General features: G+C 31.4%; 1 protein-coding gene across 10 annotated transcripts in view; it reads left to right on the top strand.

Moving 5' to 3' along the window:
• Tmem135 (transmembrane protein 135) overlaps positions 1–18,454 on the top strand; it is a 224,596-nt gene that overhangs the window by 188,717 nt on the left and 17,425 nt on the right. For 8 of the 10 annotated variants that reach the window (XM_076846542.2, XM_076846538.2, XM_076846536.2 and 5 more), the window contains 3 exons: positions 5,697–5,824; positions 13,007–13,048; positions 16,861–17,007. In XM_076846542.2, the coding sequence (XP_076702657.1) occupies positions 5,697–5,824; positions 13,007–13,048; positions 16,861–17,007 (317 nt within the window). The remainder of the gene's footprint in view (positions 1–5,696; positions 5,825–13,006; positions 13,049–16,860; positions 17,008–18,454) is intronic. The other 2 variants (XM_076846541.2, XM_076846540.2) reach the window with 1 other exon arrangement.

Below are 18,454 nucleotides of genomic sequence, written 5' to 3'. Positions count from 1 at the left end.
ACATTTCTAAATTATCAGTGGCACATGATTGATAGCAAGGAAATACCTTCCAGATTACTTTGCCTTTGTTTACCCAACTTCCTATTTGCAACACTAATGGATGTCTTTAAAGCATAGGAGCCTTATAGTTTTGGATGACCTTTTATTCTCCATTCATCATTTAGACAGGTCAAGTACAGATGTTTTTTTCCCCAAGATAAGATGGTGTATAAACCTATTTGCATTTTGTGTGTGTGTATTAAAGTTTTCCCAAATAGCATTATGAATTATAACCATTTTTATTCGGATTTTTTGCCTATTGTAGAGTTTCACCTTTAATAATACTTAAATAAAAACAGAACTTTTCCTTTTCTCCAAATCTTCTTTGGGTATTCCTGTAATCTCTTTGCCCATCTTTCCCAAAAACATCCTCAGAAGGAGAGTTGTGATGATGAAGGGTCAGAAAATTTAAGCATTTTATGAGACCATCATAGAAAGGCCTAGGGCTTCAGGCAACTGTTCTCTGTATCTTCCCCTTACTATAAATCCTTTCTAATATTCTTTTTTTTATTAGTTGTTCAAAACATTACATAGTTCTTGACATATCATATTTCATACATTTGATTCAAGTGGGTTATGAACTCCCATTTTTACCCCGTATACAGATTGCAGAATAACATCGGTTACACATCCACTGTTTTACCTATTGCCATACTAGTGTCTGTTGTATTCTGCTGCCTTTCCTGTCCTCTACTATCCCCCCTCCCCTCCCCTCGCATCTTCTCTCTCTACCACATCTACTGTAATTCATTTCTCCCCCTTGTTTTTTTCCCTTTTCCCTCACTTCCTTTTATATGTAATTTTGTATAACAATGAGGGTCTCCTTCCATACAATTTCCCTTCTCTCTCCCTTTCCCTCCCACCTCTCATCTCTGTTTAATGTTAATCTTCTTTTCATGCTCTTCCTCCCTGCTCTGTTCTTAGTTGTTCTCCTTATATCAAAGAAGACATTTGGCATTTGTTTTTTAAGGATTGGCTAGCTTCACTTAGCATAATCTGCTCTAATGCCATCCATTTCCCTGCAAATTCCATGATTTTGTCATTTTCACAATAGCTAGACTGTGGAACCAACCTAGATGTCTGTTTTTCTTTCTTTCTTTCTTTCTTTCTTTCTTTCTTTCTTTCTTTCTTTCTTTCTTTCTTTCTTTCTTTTCTTTCTCTCTCTCTCCTTTCTTCCTCCCTCCCTCCCTCCCTCCCTCTCTCTCTCTCTCTCTCTTTCTTTCTTTCTTTCTTTCTTTCTCATCTATTCTGTTGAGTATTTCAGTAGTTCTTACTGCAGCATGGTATAGATTGATATTTTTCCTTATAGCGCTAGTGCTTAAGATAACAACTGCCATACGTTCTTCCTCTTTGTATTTGTGCCTTCTGTGGTGACAGCAGCAGCAGTAACTAGAAATAATATTAAGTAACGTTTGTTGAACATTTGATATGATAACCATATGAAATACATTCTATTTTTTGCATTTTACAGATGGAAAAGTAGGTATAGAATTTAAACAACTTGCTTGTCTGAATCTATAGCCTTCCCTTTTTAACTCTACTCAGTACTTAATAATTACTTGTTAACAAATGAATGTTTATATAGATGAATAACATTTACTTCAGAGTTCTCTGAATATACTTTTAATTACACAAAACTGTATAGCTACTTCACATGATATTGGTAGTCTTGGTTTTCATCATCCTTCCCTATTCCTGCAGTAAGTAAATGGTGTGAATATTATTCACATACACACAGAGAAGTATCTAGAATTACATTATAGTTGACCAAAACGAGGTTACTCTCTGTATCATGGATAACTTAGATGAATGCCTGATTATATAGTGCTAAATAAAAAACAGACTTTTATTATGTTTAGGTACTGACAGTTTTTGATTTGTCACAACTAGTATTAATTACCAGCATTTTATAGTTTTATTAAATTTTATATTTTATTTTGATTATTTATTTAGTTATAATTTTGAGAGTTATTATTTTTAGTATTTTTTAAGTAATACCTTTTTGATAATCTTATTTTTGATGTGTGGTGATTTCATCTTTTGTGTTAAAGAACAATGTAAGTTTTTAGGTGGCTTTTATATTTGTTGCTTTCAACAGAATTCAGTTTGTAGATTGTCATTTAGAAAGTTTAAACAGACATTACTAAATGAGATGATAGTTTAAAAAATGAACAGTAATATGAAATTCAGTAGGATAGTCATGAAAATTGTACTTGGACTATCTTTGTTAAATACAGGTCTGTCATTCCCCTGAGGAGTGCGGCCTTTTTCCTTAGAAGTACAATTCAAACTTAATTTTTTTCTCCATTCAGCTTCCTTATCTCTGTGCTTAGTCATATTTAACTTCTTCAGTTCTCAGGCTGCCCAATGTTGTCTTTTCTTCCAAGTCATATATAGTCTCCCCACTGTGTTCTTCCTCTACTTCCTTTACATAACTCCTCAAGAATCTCTTTTTCTAGACAATCTTCATAACACCAAAGCCAGGTTGACTCTTCCCTTCTTTGTGCTCCTAGAGCACTGTGCACTTTATATGAAAGCACTTCCTATAATATAGCATCATTATTTACTTATGTGAGTACCTCTATGAATTATAAAGTCTTGTATGACATGGACAATTGTTATCCCTCTTGGCAACTGTTAGTAAATATTTGTGAAATATATAACTGTATGAATGAGTGGATAAATGAAGGAATGCAAATAATGTCCCAACAAACAACTTTATGGTCTCATCTTTTTGCTGGGTTACTGTTTCTAGTAAAGTGATGAATGCAGCTATCAGCAACATCCCCATTCCTGCCTTTTGTACTTGATAGTTTCATATTACATTTGGGGTATTAAAAATAGTATGCAATTAAGAAAAGATTGGAGACCTCTTTAAGATATGCCTGTTTATGTCCAAGTGTGAATTCATACCAAATTATTAGTATAAAGAAAGTAATGGAACTTTATATTAAGGATGATCCCTGGGAGTTGTAATGAGTGTTGAGGTAGCTTGTTTTAAATAAATTTCCTTAGAAACTGAAAATCAAAACAAAAACAAAGATCTAGAATTACTGTTAAATGAATTGAAAAAATATGGCACTCAGTAATTTAATTACTCTAAAATGCAGGGGCGTGTGTGTGTGTGTATGTATATATGTTTTGTTTAGTGATTTAATTAATATACAGATAAAAATTTTTCTTTCAACATGTATTTACTCAGTGACTAATGTCCTATGTACTCTTCTAGGCAATTGAGATGCATAACCAAACAATGTGAAATTTATAAATGCTTTAGGAATTCAAAAGAAATGAATTTTAAAATATATATTGTTATGGTTTAAATGAAGCTCACATGTGAGACGATGCAAAAAGGTTTGGAGGAGAGGCAATCAGGTTATAACCTTAACCTAATCCATGGATTAATCCCTGATGGAATTAACTGGGTGGTGACTGAAGACAGGTGGGGTGTGGCAGGAGGAAGTAGTTTATTGGGACTATGGCTGTAGAGTATATTTTTGTATCTGGGGATTGGAGTCAGTCAGTCTCTCTCTCTCTCTCTCTCTCTCTCTCTCTCTCTCTCTCTCTCTCCTTTCTGATCATCATGTAAGCTGTTTTTCTCTGCCATACTCTTCCACCATGATTTTCTGTCTCACCTTGAATCCTGAGGAATGGAGCCAGCTACTTATGTGCTAAGACCTCTGAAACCCTGAGCTCCTAAATAACCCTTTCCTCCTCTACAGTTGTTATGATTGGGTCTTTCAGTCATGGCAGTGAAAAAAATGACTTAAAAAAATATTAAAAAAAATATGTATGTGTGTATATATTAATTCATGTGTATAGCAAATGTTAATGAATTGTAGAGAAGCCTACTTCTGAAGTCAGTACTAGAAAGATCTCCAGTATCATACTTAAAGTGAGAGATTAATATTACTGTGAAAAAAATATGGTAGTATTTTAGGCAAAACAGGGGAATAGGGCTTTGAATTTTTTAATTGTTATAAACAAATACAATTGCTTTTCAACAATTATGTGTTTGTCTGGATGTTGGACTATGTTATTTTTCAAGAGCTTTTACTCCTGCTCCCTGGAGACATTGTGCCTGAAGTTAAGAGTAGAAGTGACTTATGTTTACTTGTGAGCAAAAGTTTTGAGTCAGAATCTGGTTTCCTATATTCTCTTTCTCCCCTTCTGCTATGACAATTCATTGTAGTTTTAGATAGATATTTCTCCATAAAAAGATTACATGTAGTTGCACCATAGCCAGCCCTTGTTTGACATACGCCACAAGCAAGAAACAGACTTTTTGTTAAAGACCAATGTGATTTTGTTGCTGCAACATAGCCTAGCCTAGTGGTTCTAATGCTTTACCAGGCATCAGAATCATGGAGATTTTGTTGAAACACTGATTGATGGACTTCATATCTTTCTGATATGAAGTATACCTATTGTAAAGGTGAGGTGCATAAGAAAAGGCAGTGTGGAGTCTCGACCAAAATACTCTCTCAGGCAAATCATGTCTAGATAAAAGAATATGTGGAAGTAAGGAAATAGACATTGGTTCTTTTAAAATTATCCATAACTTTTGTCTTTTCTAAAGTCTGCATAATACCAGTTACTTGTCTGTTATTTCTTCTTCACAGATGAGATTTCACCAGACCCAGATTGTTGATTGGGATGGATTTACTGTTGTGTGAGGATATATGTGGGTCAAACTGTTTGAAGCTATCACTTACCTATCTGGGCCTTGGTTTCTTAATCTGTAACATAAATTCTCTCAGGTTATTTTAGTAGCAATATTCCGTTTTTTTCTAACACCATTTTCTTGGCCAGCAAGATTCCATGTGTTAATTCTCCCTAGTTCTATTATTTGCATTCATACCACAAATTCAAGTTCTCAGTCTTTGAGAAGAAGAGAGCTGGAATGTTTGATGAATATTTTTAGGATCATTGATACTCTGTTGGTCAGAAAATAGTAATCTCCAAAGCTTGCAAAATATTTTCACTGCACTAATCAGAGATACATATTTTACTTATTTTGGATTTGAACTTTAGTATTAAATAAGCATAAATTTGGGAAAATGTGTAGCCTAATGTCTCAAATATATCTGCTCATTTTGTTCAATATGAAAACAAATTATCATATTATTTTAGTGAGATAGATAACAATATGCATTTGAAAGCAAATTAATGTCGATTCAAAGATTTCATTTAATTGAAAACATTTATTTTCATTTTTTTTCACAACCATTATGAAAGGAGAAAAGGGAAAAGAAAAAAGGAAAAAGAAATACTTGCCAGTTTTGTGGTCTCTAAAAAATAGATTCAGTATCATGGTTATAATTTTGTTTAATGTAAATAGTTTTTATTCCTAGAAGTGCCATGATTATTAGGACACTTACTGAGTTTTTCCTTGGATTTACATGAAAACACCATTTTGATCTTTCATGGTTGTTGCCTAGAGTTTGTGGAGTCTAAACACAGGCCATTTGCTGGGGATAGGAAAGCAGGCCTTTCAGTTTAGGTCCAATGAAACCACAATCTACTCTGTTTATAAGTGTTTTATAGTTTGACTAGTATTGCTGTTAGCACTTCATTCTGAGAAGGAAATTTATCCTAATTAACATTTCTTTCATTCTGAGAGGGAAATTTATCCTAATTAACATTTCTTTCTTAAGGTGATTCTTGGTTCCCTAGCAATTGAAGGCAGCTTGGAGCATGACCTTCCTAGTTTGGATTTTAAAGCAAAAACAGTTACAGCTTTTGCAAGTTTAAGGAGAAATATGATTCTATTGGAGTTGTTACTGTAAGTTTGAGTCCAACTGTTTCCAATTTATCTTGAGGACGCACCAGAAAAAAAGTGCACAATAATCATCTAGGGACTTACAATCACTGATTACCCATAACTGCTGCCTGGTTCAGAACTTTCTCTGGTTTTTTGAGGATCAGTGTTCCATTCGGTATGAAATGAATGTGCTATAAAATATTTATCAAAATCAAAAGTAGTATTTTAATGCACTAGACACATTTACTATTTGTTATAATTCTGTTGAAAATATTTGAAGATAATAAGTGTTCATGAAGCAACCAAAATAATCTTTGCCAAATTTATTTTTGTTGTTTCACATTGAGATTTTTGTATGCAAAGTTTCTTAAAATGGGAATACAACATTAGTTCTTCTTTTATTCTCATCTTAAGTGCCCATATGCAGACTGAAACCAAACTTTCTCAATCTATTTTATTATTCAAGTAGTAGCAGACATAAGGGGAAATACCTGCAGTGCATATATAGGCAATGTAATGTATTTTAACCACATACAGTTGCAATAATTGCTTTAATCTACTGGAGTATGCACATATGATTAATACATTGAAGATTTTAAAAATAAATAATTAGTTCTGTGTCAATCTTGATATTCTTAGATAAACAAATATAAGAAAAAAATCTGTAATTATTGAACCCAACTCAAATGATAAATAATAAGTCACTATTAAGATAAGTTTTTACCCATGAAAATTGGTTAGGGAAAGTAATTACAGGTACTGTTTTAATTTTTATATGGGTTTTAAAAAACTAATAATAATTTAACTTAAAAACAACATACATAAAATTGCATGAGTTTTCTGTAAAATAATTCTGTGTCAAAAATTTAAGGCATTTAAATAGGCATTCTGATTTCTTTTAAATTAAACTTTCAGTTATATGCACTCCAAAAACACTTATGTTTTTAGCGTCAATGACATGGTAATTAAATAAATAAAAATTTTGAAGATTCGGTTATTTTCTGAAACTATTCACATGTCATTTTTTCATAACTCCAGGATAAATTGAACACTTGAACTTTGAGCATTTTTTAAAATAATTTTATTCACATAAAATAATGTAACTGTTTTTTGATACCTGGTATTGAACTCATGGATGCTTAACCACTGAGCTGTATACTCAGGCCTTTATATTTTTTATTTAGAGACAAGGCCTTACTAAATTGCTGAGGCTGGCCTTGAATTTGCAGTCCTCCTGCTTTAGCCTCACGAGCCATTGGGATTACAGGTGTGCACCACTAAGTCTGGCTTGTAACTTATTTTTTATACTGAGTGATGTAATGACTGATGCAATCAGAATAAAATAGATATTTTAAGAATTACCAGTGTATACAACAATTTAAAACTTTTTTGAGGGGGGGCCAATCTTTGTGTTTTGCATATAGTAGTTTTCTCAAATCAAATAATTTAAAGAGATAAATGATATAAAATGCTGGACTAAGATAAATGTGTTTTTTTTTTCCTGGAATTTTCTGAAATTGTGATCCCAACAAACATGGATAATTAAATGATTGCAATGATTAAAAAGTATTTTTGAAGTATCAATTGGGACATATCTATTTCTTTTGTCTTTTTACTGACTGAATTGATTGGCATGTGCCTTTAATCCTGGAGATTCAGGAAGCTGAGGCAGGAGGATTGCAAGTTCAAAGCCAGCCTCAGCAGTTTAGTGAGGTCCTCAGCCATTTAGTGAGACTCTGTCTGAAAACAAAAAATTAAAAGGGTGCTATAATCCCAGCTGCTCAGGAGCATGAGACAGGAGAATCGAAAGTTTAAAGCCAGCCTCAGCAACGGTAAGATGCTGAGCAACTCAGTGAGACCCTGTCTCTAAATAAAATATGAAATAGGGCTGGGAATGTGGCACAGTGGCCGACTGGCCTGGGGTGTCTTCTGTGTATTAGGTACTTTATAAATGATTGTTGAGTGAATAGAGGGAGACTGTATAATATTAACCAATGAGTTATCTTTCAACCAATTCAGTCAGTAAAAGACAAAAGAAATAGAAATGTTCCAATTGGTACTTCATATATATATTTTAATCATTGCAGTCATTTAATTATCCATGTTCTTTGGGATCACAATTTCAGAAAATTCCAGAAAAAAAAACCACATTTATTTTTGTTAACATATTTATTTGTCTTCCTAGCAAACCTCTTACTACAATGTTAATAAACTTGACTAGTTTTTTATATTCTTTGCCTTTGTTTCAGTGAAATAAAGACGAATAACTTTTATGTTGTTTAGTCTTTTCTTAAATGTTCAAGAATTGATTTTAAACAATTTATACAATAATACATAAATTTGTGCTATATAAATTCAAAATGATATAGCACTACAGAGAGTAAAAAGTTATTTTTTCCTCATGCTTCTTAACCTATCCTAGGTAGGACAGCCCACTAACCACAGATTGGTTATGTGTCCGCTTAGAGTACTTTCTCTAACATTCCATGTACACCTGATGAGCAATATTTTATATTTTACCATTCATAATATCAATTGTTAAGCATGGATGCCAAATGTAGCAGCAATGTAATATTTTATCACTAATGAGACTATAAAAATGAATTGATTCTTAATAGTGTTTCTTATAGGTCTTCCTATAGTACTGTGTATTTATTTCAGTAGTTGACCTTTTAATCTCAAGAAAGAGAACATTTGTAGGAAACAGTTTCATCAAAATATTATGAAATGATAAGCAAGTATAACAATCCCAATAGCAACCAGTAATCTTAAAACAAAAAGGTTTTGTTGTTTTATTCTTGGTGTTGACAAGATCTTTGTTTTTAAACATCACAAACAATTTAGAATAATTTATTCTATTTTTTCCCTTATGATTTTATTAATGAACCTATCAAATAATATGATAAAATTTCAGAATAAGAAGTCATTCAGTGGACCAATTAGGATGGTCATATATTTCAGACCCTTTTTAATAGACCAAGAAGTTGAACTCTAGAATTAATTGATTTTTTTTCAACGTTGGTAGAAAAATTATGACTAGTGTCTATATCCTTGTAAACACCAAGATTCCTCCACTACACTATGCACTGTGTCTGAAATAATATTTTAAAGGAGATTGATAGAGTATATTTTTCACACCCACTAGTTTTACCAAATGGATGAAAACTGAGTAGACAAAAGAATTTTAGGAATTTAAATAGTTTGTTTTTATATTTTCTGCTAATTATAGATATACAGTGAAGCAGCACATTTGTATAATCAAATTTTATATTGGTGCCAAATAAGTAGGTTATTCTTAGCCATCTCTGTGGAATAATAGATTACAGGAACAAGAACATCAGCCATCATTAAGTCTAATATCATAATATTTACTTGAAGAAACATAATTTAATTAAGATTAATAACATTTTTGAATCCTTATAAACTATTTTTTAGAGGAAAACTTGCAAAAAAAAGTGTGGAGATAAAAATCACATCAGAACTACAGTTTTCCAAAAATAGTTTTCTAGCGACATCTGCTGGTACAATGTTGTAATAAAGATGAAAGCTCATGGAAGTAATTTCAAAGAAATTAACCATGGAAGAAAAAAATCTATGGGCAGAACTTTTTCTTTTATTGTCATTTACACTTCCAATTTGTAATTTTACAAGAGAAGTGTTCTGATAATGATAACATTAAGTTTCTTTATCCTTTCCTGTGCATGGTATGTAATTCCAACTTGAACTTCTATAATTAGCTGTGTATTGATTGTTTGATGTAATGCTGCAAACCCTTCTTGTCTTTCCTGGCTCTGTTTTATGTTAAATTTTTCCTTAGCACAGAACCTTGTAGAAATAGAGATTCAGTAAATATGGATTTAATTATAGTAGTTATTTTATGTTATTTGCATAGACTAAATAGAAAAGTCTGTGTATATGAGTAAAGTGCATTATCTTCATGCACACTTGAAAATAAAAATGAGACTTTATAGTCAAGGGTGATTTAATTAGGAGAAATGGATTTTTGTTTTTCTTCTAGAGAAGAGGTTTTCATAGGTTATAGAGGAATATAATATATTCATTTTTTGAATCTTTATCTATATTGATTTCCTATATGACTATATCTAGTTTCATTGATTTAAGAACTATGCATAACTGAATCAGATGAGTATAACCAGCTGTTTTCTTCCTTTACATTCTCATTTAAGTAACTAAGACACATCTCAAATTTAACACTTTTATTTTCTTCTTGAATTCATTATTCCTAACTTCAGTCAATGATCATTTTAATCTTCTGTTCACTCAGACCAAAGACATGTTAATAATTTCTAAATTATCTTTCTCTTTTACCTCACATTCAAAATATTTAGAATTTATGCCAGCTCTTATTTTTGAAATACATTTGGATTCTTATCATATCTCCAACCTACCTCTAACCATAATTACTTTTTCCTTGCTTCTTATCTTGCCTTCCTATATTCTCCATTCAGCAGCCAACATGATTTTCTTAAAATTTAAAGCAGAACTTGTCATCTTCTGTCCTGAGAAGCTTCCAAAGGCCTTCCCATGTCTAAAGGGGCCTACATGCATTGTAGACCACTTCTTCCCTCTACTTCTGTTACTGTAACCTCATTTTATACCACTTCTCATCATGATACAAACGTACTTGCTATTGCTTCAAACTGAAATGCCTTCCCTTAATTCCTTAAGGTTTCTGATCAGATTATCACATTTTACTTTCTTAGAGAGATTCTTCTTGTCTATACAATGCAAAATAAGAAAGCCAGACTCCATCAATATTTCCCCTCTCATCCTACAGGGTTGTTTGTTTGTTTGTTTTCATAGCCATTTTCATGATATGACTTACTTTTTTTTGTTGTATATCTATGTCAACTATGTCAGTTGTATGAAAGCAGTGATGCTGTCTTGTTCACTGTTACATAGAACAGAAACCAGTGCTTGAACACAGTAGGCATTTAGTTAATATTTGTTAAATAAGTGAGCATTAATACTTAAGTGGAGAAGGTGATTTGATTTACATTATAATAACCAAGTTCATAGAAAAACAGGGAACCTTCTAATAGGGTATGCTTTGTTTAAATCTTTATGTTTATATCACATTTTCTACATATAATACAGATTGCAATAGTGTTGCATAGTTAGGTTAAAGCTCAGACGGTATTCCTGACGTCATAGTGTTGAGCCATATTACTATCTAAAGATTCTTTTTATGGGAATAATTACTTTTTTGTTCTTTTGACATAGACATCTGACCCTCAATTACATTAACAAACCTTATACACATGAATGGAAAGAAGAATAGCCCCTTTTGAATCCATGTTAAGACTTTATCAATATGAAGTGCTTCCCACAGGGTTCTACTGAAAGAACCAAACTTCCATCATAATGAAATTGCAAATTCACTTGTATATGCTCCTTTTATACTTGAAAGCTACTTTTTGATGTTTTGGTCTGCAATTAAATTTATTGTTGAGGGTCACAAATATGCAATGCTGACTAGACCAAGTTGTCAGAATCTTTTATCTATTCAGCATTGCACAAAGATAAATGGCTATCTTTCAACAATAACATACCAAAGCCAAAATTTGTTCCCAGATGTACATAATCTTTTAATCAATCTACTGCTTTCTTTTTTGCAGTCAATAGGCTTCTAGCCTACTCCCTTACCACGCCACTTCACTAGATTATGGGTTTTAAATTACTGTGAAACACTTTCTTCAGATGGAAATAGATAAGTTTAAGAATTTTAATGCTATAATTTCCCCATGCACATTTTTAGCTTAACATATGAATTATTTTGTCTTTTCTTCCATTCTGTATAGGGTGGATAATTCTGTAGTATGTTACTGAAATTCATTGGTTACATTTCTCATCATTAGCCTGACCATAAAGTAGATCATGTCATTAATTGAAATGCATCCTAAAGTGTTTTTAAACATCTCTGTGCACATTGATTAAATTTTTTTCTGAGATTCTTTATCATCTTCAATAATAATATATATATTTTAATGAAGATAGATTTCCTTTATGTTGGGCATTTCTTTGGTGGCCTTTTTCATTCAAAAGACACATAGAAAAAGTTGCCTGATTTGAGGTTGTTCTTTTTATCCAAAATATCTGTCTAATATTAATATTCATTAGAATTTTATTTTATCACCAATCTATGGATTTTTTCAAGGAATTTTGACTATAAATTCCCAGTGGCCCTTTAAGGTGATTATATCATGGTTTAGTTGTAGGTATAATCACCTTAGATAAAGGGTCTTAGAGTATTAGGTGTCTGCTTTATGATATTGTTTAAATAGTTTTTGAAAACCTGAGTGTCTCTCTCTTTTTTCCCTTAATTACCATGTAGTTTGTATCTTCCCCAATTAAAGACAATTTTTTAATAGGATGGATAGGAGAAAAACATGTTTTAAGTCAGATCAACTTTTTCCTCCACCATAAATTCTGCTATTAATTTTTTGTTCTCTAGGAAGTTAATGCATTATTTTGAACCCCATGCAGATATGGAATAGAAGAAAACCTTTTCACAGAATTGTGATGTGTTTAAATGAGACAACACATATCAAGGGCCCAAAACAGTGCCTGGCAATAATAAACACTCAATAAATATTATTTGGAATTTTCCCTTTCTGCCTGCCTCCACCTACACCCACTCCCCATGCTTTCTGGGCATGCCAACACTGTTGTTTCACATTCATCAAATTAATAAGAAAAGTCAGGACCTCAAATTGACCTATATGTAACACCATGCAAGTGTATGTGGCCTTTTTCTTCATGGCAAATTAGTCTCCCAGAGACTAGGTAGAATGAAGAATGCTCCGCTCCCATCCCTATTTTAAGACCAGGTGGAGCTCTTAGAAGATGACTTTAGCCTTTCTTCAGCCACCAGATCTGAGAATTGAGTTGCAAGTTATGTTAATATGACATACAAAAGTATCATCATATTAATCATTTTGTGTAAAATGATTTGCTTTATTGCTTATTGCTTTTTTGACCATTTGTAATGCTCAGGTCATTAACCCTGCATTTTACCTTTTAAAACATGAAGCTGCACTGTTTAAAAAATATTTTAAATGTTTTTAAGATGATTTTTAAGATGATACTATAATTCTTTACAGAAAAAAATTTAATCGCTATTTAATATACCACTCTGTATACCAAAACATGCTATTTTATGATTGTAAATTTTTGTTTCAGGTGCAAAGATGGTTTGAAAGGATTTACATTTTCTGCACTTAGGTAAGTAATATTTTATTTATCTTTATATTGAAAGCAAATATATAAGTTAACTTTTTAAAAAAGATAAATATTATATGTAACTGCCATAAATATTTATTGACTAAATTTTTAAGGTCATGTCAGTTTTAGAAGTCATGATAGTATATCCACGCCTTTGTGAGTAGTTCATTAAAAGAGTAATTTATCAGATTCCCCCACCCCCTAAAAATCAGTTAATTGACTCCTACTTTTTGGACCCATTGTTTTATTTATACTGTAGGGTAGAAAGACAAAAACTCTCTTCAAGGAGCTTTAACAAACAAAGCTCCACATGAACAATGAACAATTACCAAAAAAAGTTACTTAATTGTATGGTACTGGATTATAAGTAGGACTTATGTGTTGTCAAATAGTTATTAGATTTTAAGTATTGCTAGAGTCTTTTCTTTTACTTCATAGTCCATCTCTTATCATAGTAGTTGGCACATGTGTATGTGTGTACACACACTAACACACACACAATAAATGTGAGTTGTCACATAGTTTATTTATTTAAATTTTGCATCCATTTCTGAAATTGGTATTTGCTCATGTGACATGATGAAGAAACCAGGGTCAGAATGTTTGACTAATTTAACATCTTATAAGTAAATCAATGTACTGACTCTACCACACTCAATGTTCTTCCTGTTTACAAATGTTCCCTGTTTCATTCTCCAAAATACATGTAGTAGATACTTAGTGAAGATTAGTAGCATGGTATTTACTACAAATATTCAAAGGAAACTTTAGGATAGGCTTTAGTACTAGGAGAAGTTTTTGTAGTATTGTTTCATGAAGTTATGCTGAGGATCAAGTGAGTGTTTGCACAGTGCCTGGCAAATAAGATGTACTCAAAAACTGTCAGATATTATTGTTGCTATTAATCTGATAGATGATACATGCCTTAAACTGTAGTTAAAGGATAGCTTTAGATGACTGACAGCAAAGAGGAAGAACATCAGAGTGGAAGGGAATAACATTAGCAAAAAGATGAACATTATAAACATGAAATCTGAGGCAAGAGTGAGAAAATTAACATAATTGGTAAGAAAAATTTGTATTTGAGTATATAAAGATATTTTCTAGTGGATAAAGTTGAGTCAGATTATGGAAGACATAGAAGGAAAAAAAACCCAACAAATCTGGATTTGCTAAGGGGACAGTAGGGAGCCACTAAAGATTTTTCAGCAGGGTAGTTAACAGTTCTTCAGAAAGATTAGTCTTGCCCTAGTATTTGGGATATTGAAAAAGAGAGAAACAGAAGATACAAAGACGAAATAATAAGGACTGGGATATGGGTACACTAGAAAGCAAAAGACATAGCTTGCAATGTAAGAAAATGAAGACCCTGTAACTGATATTTTGTTTCTTTGTCTTCTCCTCCACTCCTTAATTTCAGTAAAATATTTAAAACCCACATGCCTGAAAGAAGGTATCATTAACAGAAAATCATATGAATTTCAAAGAAATTGGTTTATGAGGAAGAAAATTGAGTCCACAGTGTGTTTAAGAATATTTTTGACGCATGCCTAGCATACATGAAGCCCTGAGTTAAATCCTTAGTGCTAAAAAAATAAATAAATAAAATAATAATAATAATATTTTTAGTTGGGGGAAGTGCTATGGTAGCAAAACCTTTGTAAGTTATAATACACAATAAAAATGTTTAACCTTATTTCCTAATTAAAATATAAAATCTTATTACAAAATAACTGTTTTAATTTGCTGTTGTTCTTATATTGATTATAAAGCATTCTGTTTTAACTGAGAGCTGATAACAAAAGGGTGGTTTCTCTAAAGAGAAAACTTGTTTTCCTTTGCAAAAATTCAAAATGTATCAGATATTTTTGTGTCTCTTCTTCAAATCAACTTGTAATAAAGGGCTAATTTGAACCATTTGTATTTAATTTTTTTCTGTAATATAGGAAAATATTCTGGAAAAAAAAAGTTAATTCTTGCTAGTACTCTTATTGTTAAAAAAAAATTATAAAAATAGCTGGATGTGGTGGGACACATCTGTAATCCTAGTAACTATAGAGGCTGAGGCAAGAGGATCATAAGTTCCAGGCCACCTCAGCAACTTTAGTGAGACCCTAAGCAACTTAGTGAGACCCTGTATCAAAATAAAAAATTAAAAGGGCTGCGGATGTGTTTCAGTGTGGTTAAGTGCCCCCAAGTTCAATACCCTGTACCAGTAGATACATAGATAGATAGATAGATAGATAGATAGATAGATAAAATTATTATGTGTTGTTATTGTATTTATATTGTATATCTCCTTCCATTAAACAGATTTGATTTTATTTCCAGTTTTCCACATTACAAATTGATTGTTCTCAGAGATACAAAGTTGATACTCAGAATAGTACCAAAAGCCAAATATACTTTTTAATGTTAAGTTTCATTATTAAAAAAAAAAAAAAGATGTGGGCTAATATATATAGTCTTACAAATAGTATTTTCTGATGTGGTTTTCTAATTCTACCTCTTTGCATTTTTAGCTGTACTGATTTTTATTGTAGACATATGCTATAAATTTATAGTATGTTAAAAACACAATATTTAATATTAATTACAAAAAAGTTGAGAAAAATGCTTGCTGTAGCCAAATTTAATATGACTTCCTAGCAATATTAATGTTTGATGAAGAAAATATATATAGTGCCTGATATATTGGGGAATGCTCACCATTCTCAAATTTAAATGGTTACAGTCACAAACAGGCTTAAAGTAATTACTCTATCACGAAAACACATGGTTTCATCTGAGAAAAACCATCCTTTACTTACAAAATAAATATTCACAGCATACTTTATTTAATACTTCTCAATTAGACATAGCTTGAAAAGATTTAGAAAATTCAGCTTTAAGTTTAGTTTAGCACTCACTTTTTTTAAGCACTCAACATGTGAAAGTCAGATAACAGTCATTCATTCTAAGTTTAGTAGGCTTTTACTTTGTCCCAGGAATTGTATTAAGCCCTGGGAATACACTGGTGAATGAATCAGATATAGTCTCTGTCCCTAGAGCTTATAAGCTCTGAGAGAGGATACTTCTTAAATATTATCTAATGGTAGTAACATCCGCATTGTCTTTGGAAAAATATTGTCCAGTTTTGTTGAAATAGGAATGGTGTCATTTTCTGGATGTTTGATATTTTTCTGAAGAAAAATAAGTAAGTTGGAATAATATCAGGTTTTAAGATTTTTCTAATGGAATAATATGAGGGTATGTGGAATCTTAACGATCTCTTGTTCTCATTCTTTAGTTCCCTCTATTTTCCTAGGTGTATAAATGACCTTCTACTACACTGCAGCTGTTTATAACTCAAAGTGACATTAGGTATAAATTTAGTTTTACTCTAAAAGAGAACCTAGTTCACTTGTAAATATTAGTAGAATTTAGAGAAAAATATAATTTTTTTGTTTGACTAGTAGACATAAAACTATCTGCTTCTTTTGAAAATCTTTAAGGCATGTAATAACTTAAAACAAAGGTGTCCTAATTAAAGATTGCTTCATAGAAGTGTTGTGCTATGTTTTACTTAATTTGATTTTAAAATACCTGCATGTTAAATCTGACTTCAAAATTCTGAGTATTTCTCAGTATTTAAAATTTGAAAGTCTTTTTTTCTTTTAAGGATAACTAGATTATATTAATTGTGAAAATACTATTTTAAATAAGATAGTCTCCAAAATGTGTTTATGGATAAACAAAATATTTTTTTTCTTATCGATTTTTTTTTTTTTTAAAATAGTGAAAAGTGCCTCACATTGTTTTCTTTTCTTTAGGTTTATTGTAGGCAAGGAAGAAATTCCCACACATTCTTATTCACCAGAGGCAGCATATGCAAAAGTGGAACAAAAGAGAGAGAAACATGAGGAAAAACCAAGAAGAATGAATATGATTTCTCTAGTTAAGAAACTTGTGAATTTAATGTGAGTTCTTTATCTTGATATTTTAGCACACTATATAATATCTGTACCATGCCAAATTATTTTTGTTTTCTCTTCAGGTAACAATGTTACTTTCTTTTTTCACCAGAAACTGTTTAGAATTTTACAAAAGGCTCATTATGGCAAGTGAATGTTATTCATTCTCTCTCATAGGGTAGACCATCATAGGCCTTTAAAATAGATTTGCGTGGAATTAAATACTATTCTATTTTTAAGTAGCAGGAGGCTGTGATGGGGAACTTCAGGAAACAGATTAAAACATGCTAATTGAATATGCCAACTATAGAACAGAGAAAGAAAAGTTCCTGAGAGAGATTCAAGAGATACAGAAATAATAAGGAGTAAGAATTAAGAATATTTTGTAGAACAAAAATTTACAAGGGCTCTCAGACTGAAATAAGGAATCTTTATTTTTCTGTTATACAAAAGAAAAAACATCTTTATATTTTATATGTTCATTTATATTTCCAGTATAGACATTTAATAAAATAATTTAATGATTTAAAATTGGAATATTAGTCAATAAAAGCAATCCATGGTAATGATGTTTTAGAGAGGGAAAAATGAGTAGGCAATATTGAAAGTTAAGAGATCAATTATAGGAAGATGAAACCCTTTAAGAAATCAGAAAACTGACCTTTGACTCTCATTTTGCCTTTTCCAGCTTAGTGACTTTTGACAAGTGATTTATTTAACTATTATGCATTTCAAAGTCCTTATCTATTAACTGGGGTTAATAATCTCTATTAAAGATTGTTGTGAGCATTAAGTAAAATAATATATGAAATTGCTTGATGTAATATAGGAGCACAGAGTGGATGTTAAATTTTTACTGAATTTAAATATTTTGCCTTTATTTTAGCATATACATAAAAGATAAGAGTAAAGAAAATTGTAGATGACAGGAATAATCGTTATAGTGAACTTATTTAAAAGCAAGTTAAACCCCATTATGTATGATATATCAAAGTACATAAATGCATTCTACTGTTGTGTATAACCAATTAAAACAAATTTAAAATTTTCCAAAGAAAACATAGTTAGAGTTTGATTAAGTTAGTGGAGAAAAGGAAGAGAGAATTCTCCTTAATGGAAGATGAGTTTCATGAGTGAATGATGCCTTGGGTATCAGAACTGATCAGCTCATGGCAGAACTTGTCATAGTAGATTCATTGGTCCTCTGGGGTGAAATCAGACACAGAATAATACAGAAGCAAAACAAATAATAAAAGAGAGGAGCAGTCCAGACTTTAATCCTTTTAAAAAAGTGGTTAAGGATGACAGTTTAGTAGAAATCAGGATTTAACTTCACTAGCAAAGAGAGGTTAATCATTTCTGTTCAGCTCTAGTAGAAAAGACTGAAATATCTTTGAAGAGAACTCTTAGAAGTATGAAGAGTGATGGTTTGCATGAGGCAGTCCTTCTATAA

This window comes from Callospermophilus lateralis, chromosome 2 (assembly GCF_048772815.1).
Source record: "Callospermophilus lateralis isolate mCalLat2 chromosome 2, mCalLat2.hap1, whole genome shotgun sequence".
NCBI lineage: Eukaryota > Metazoa > Chordata > Mammalia > Rodentia > Sciuridae > Callospermophilus > Callospermophilus lateralis.
The sequence above is the reverse complement of the archived record's forward strand: the minus strand, read 5'-3'. Positions and strand labels throughout refer to the sequence as shown.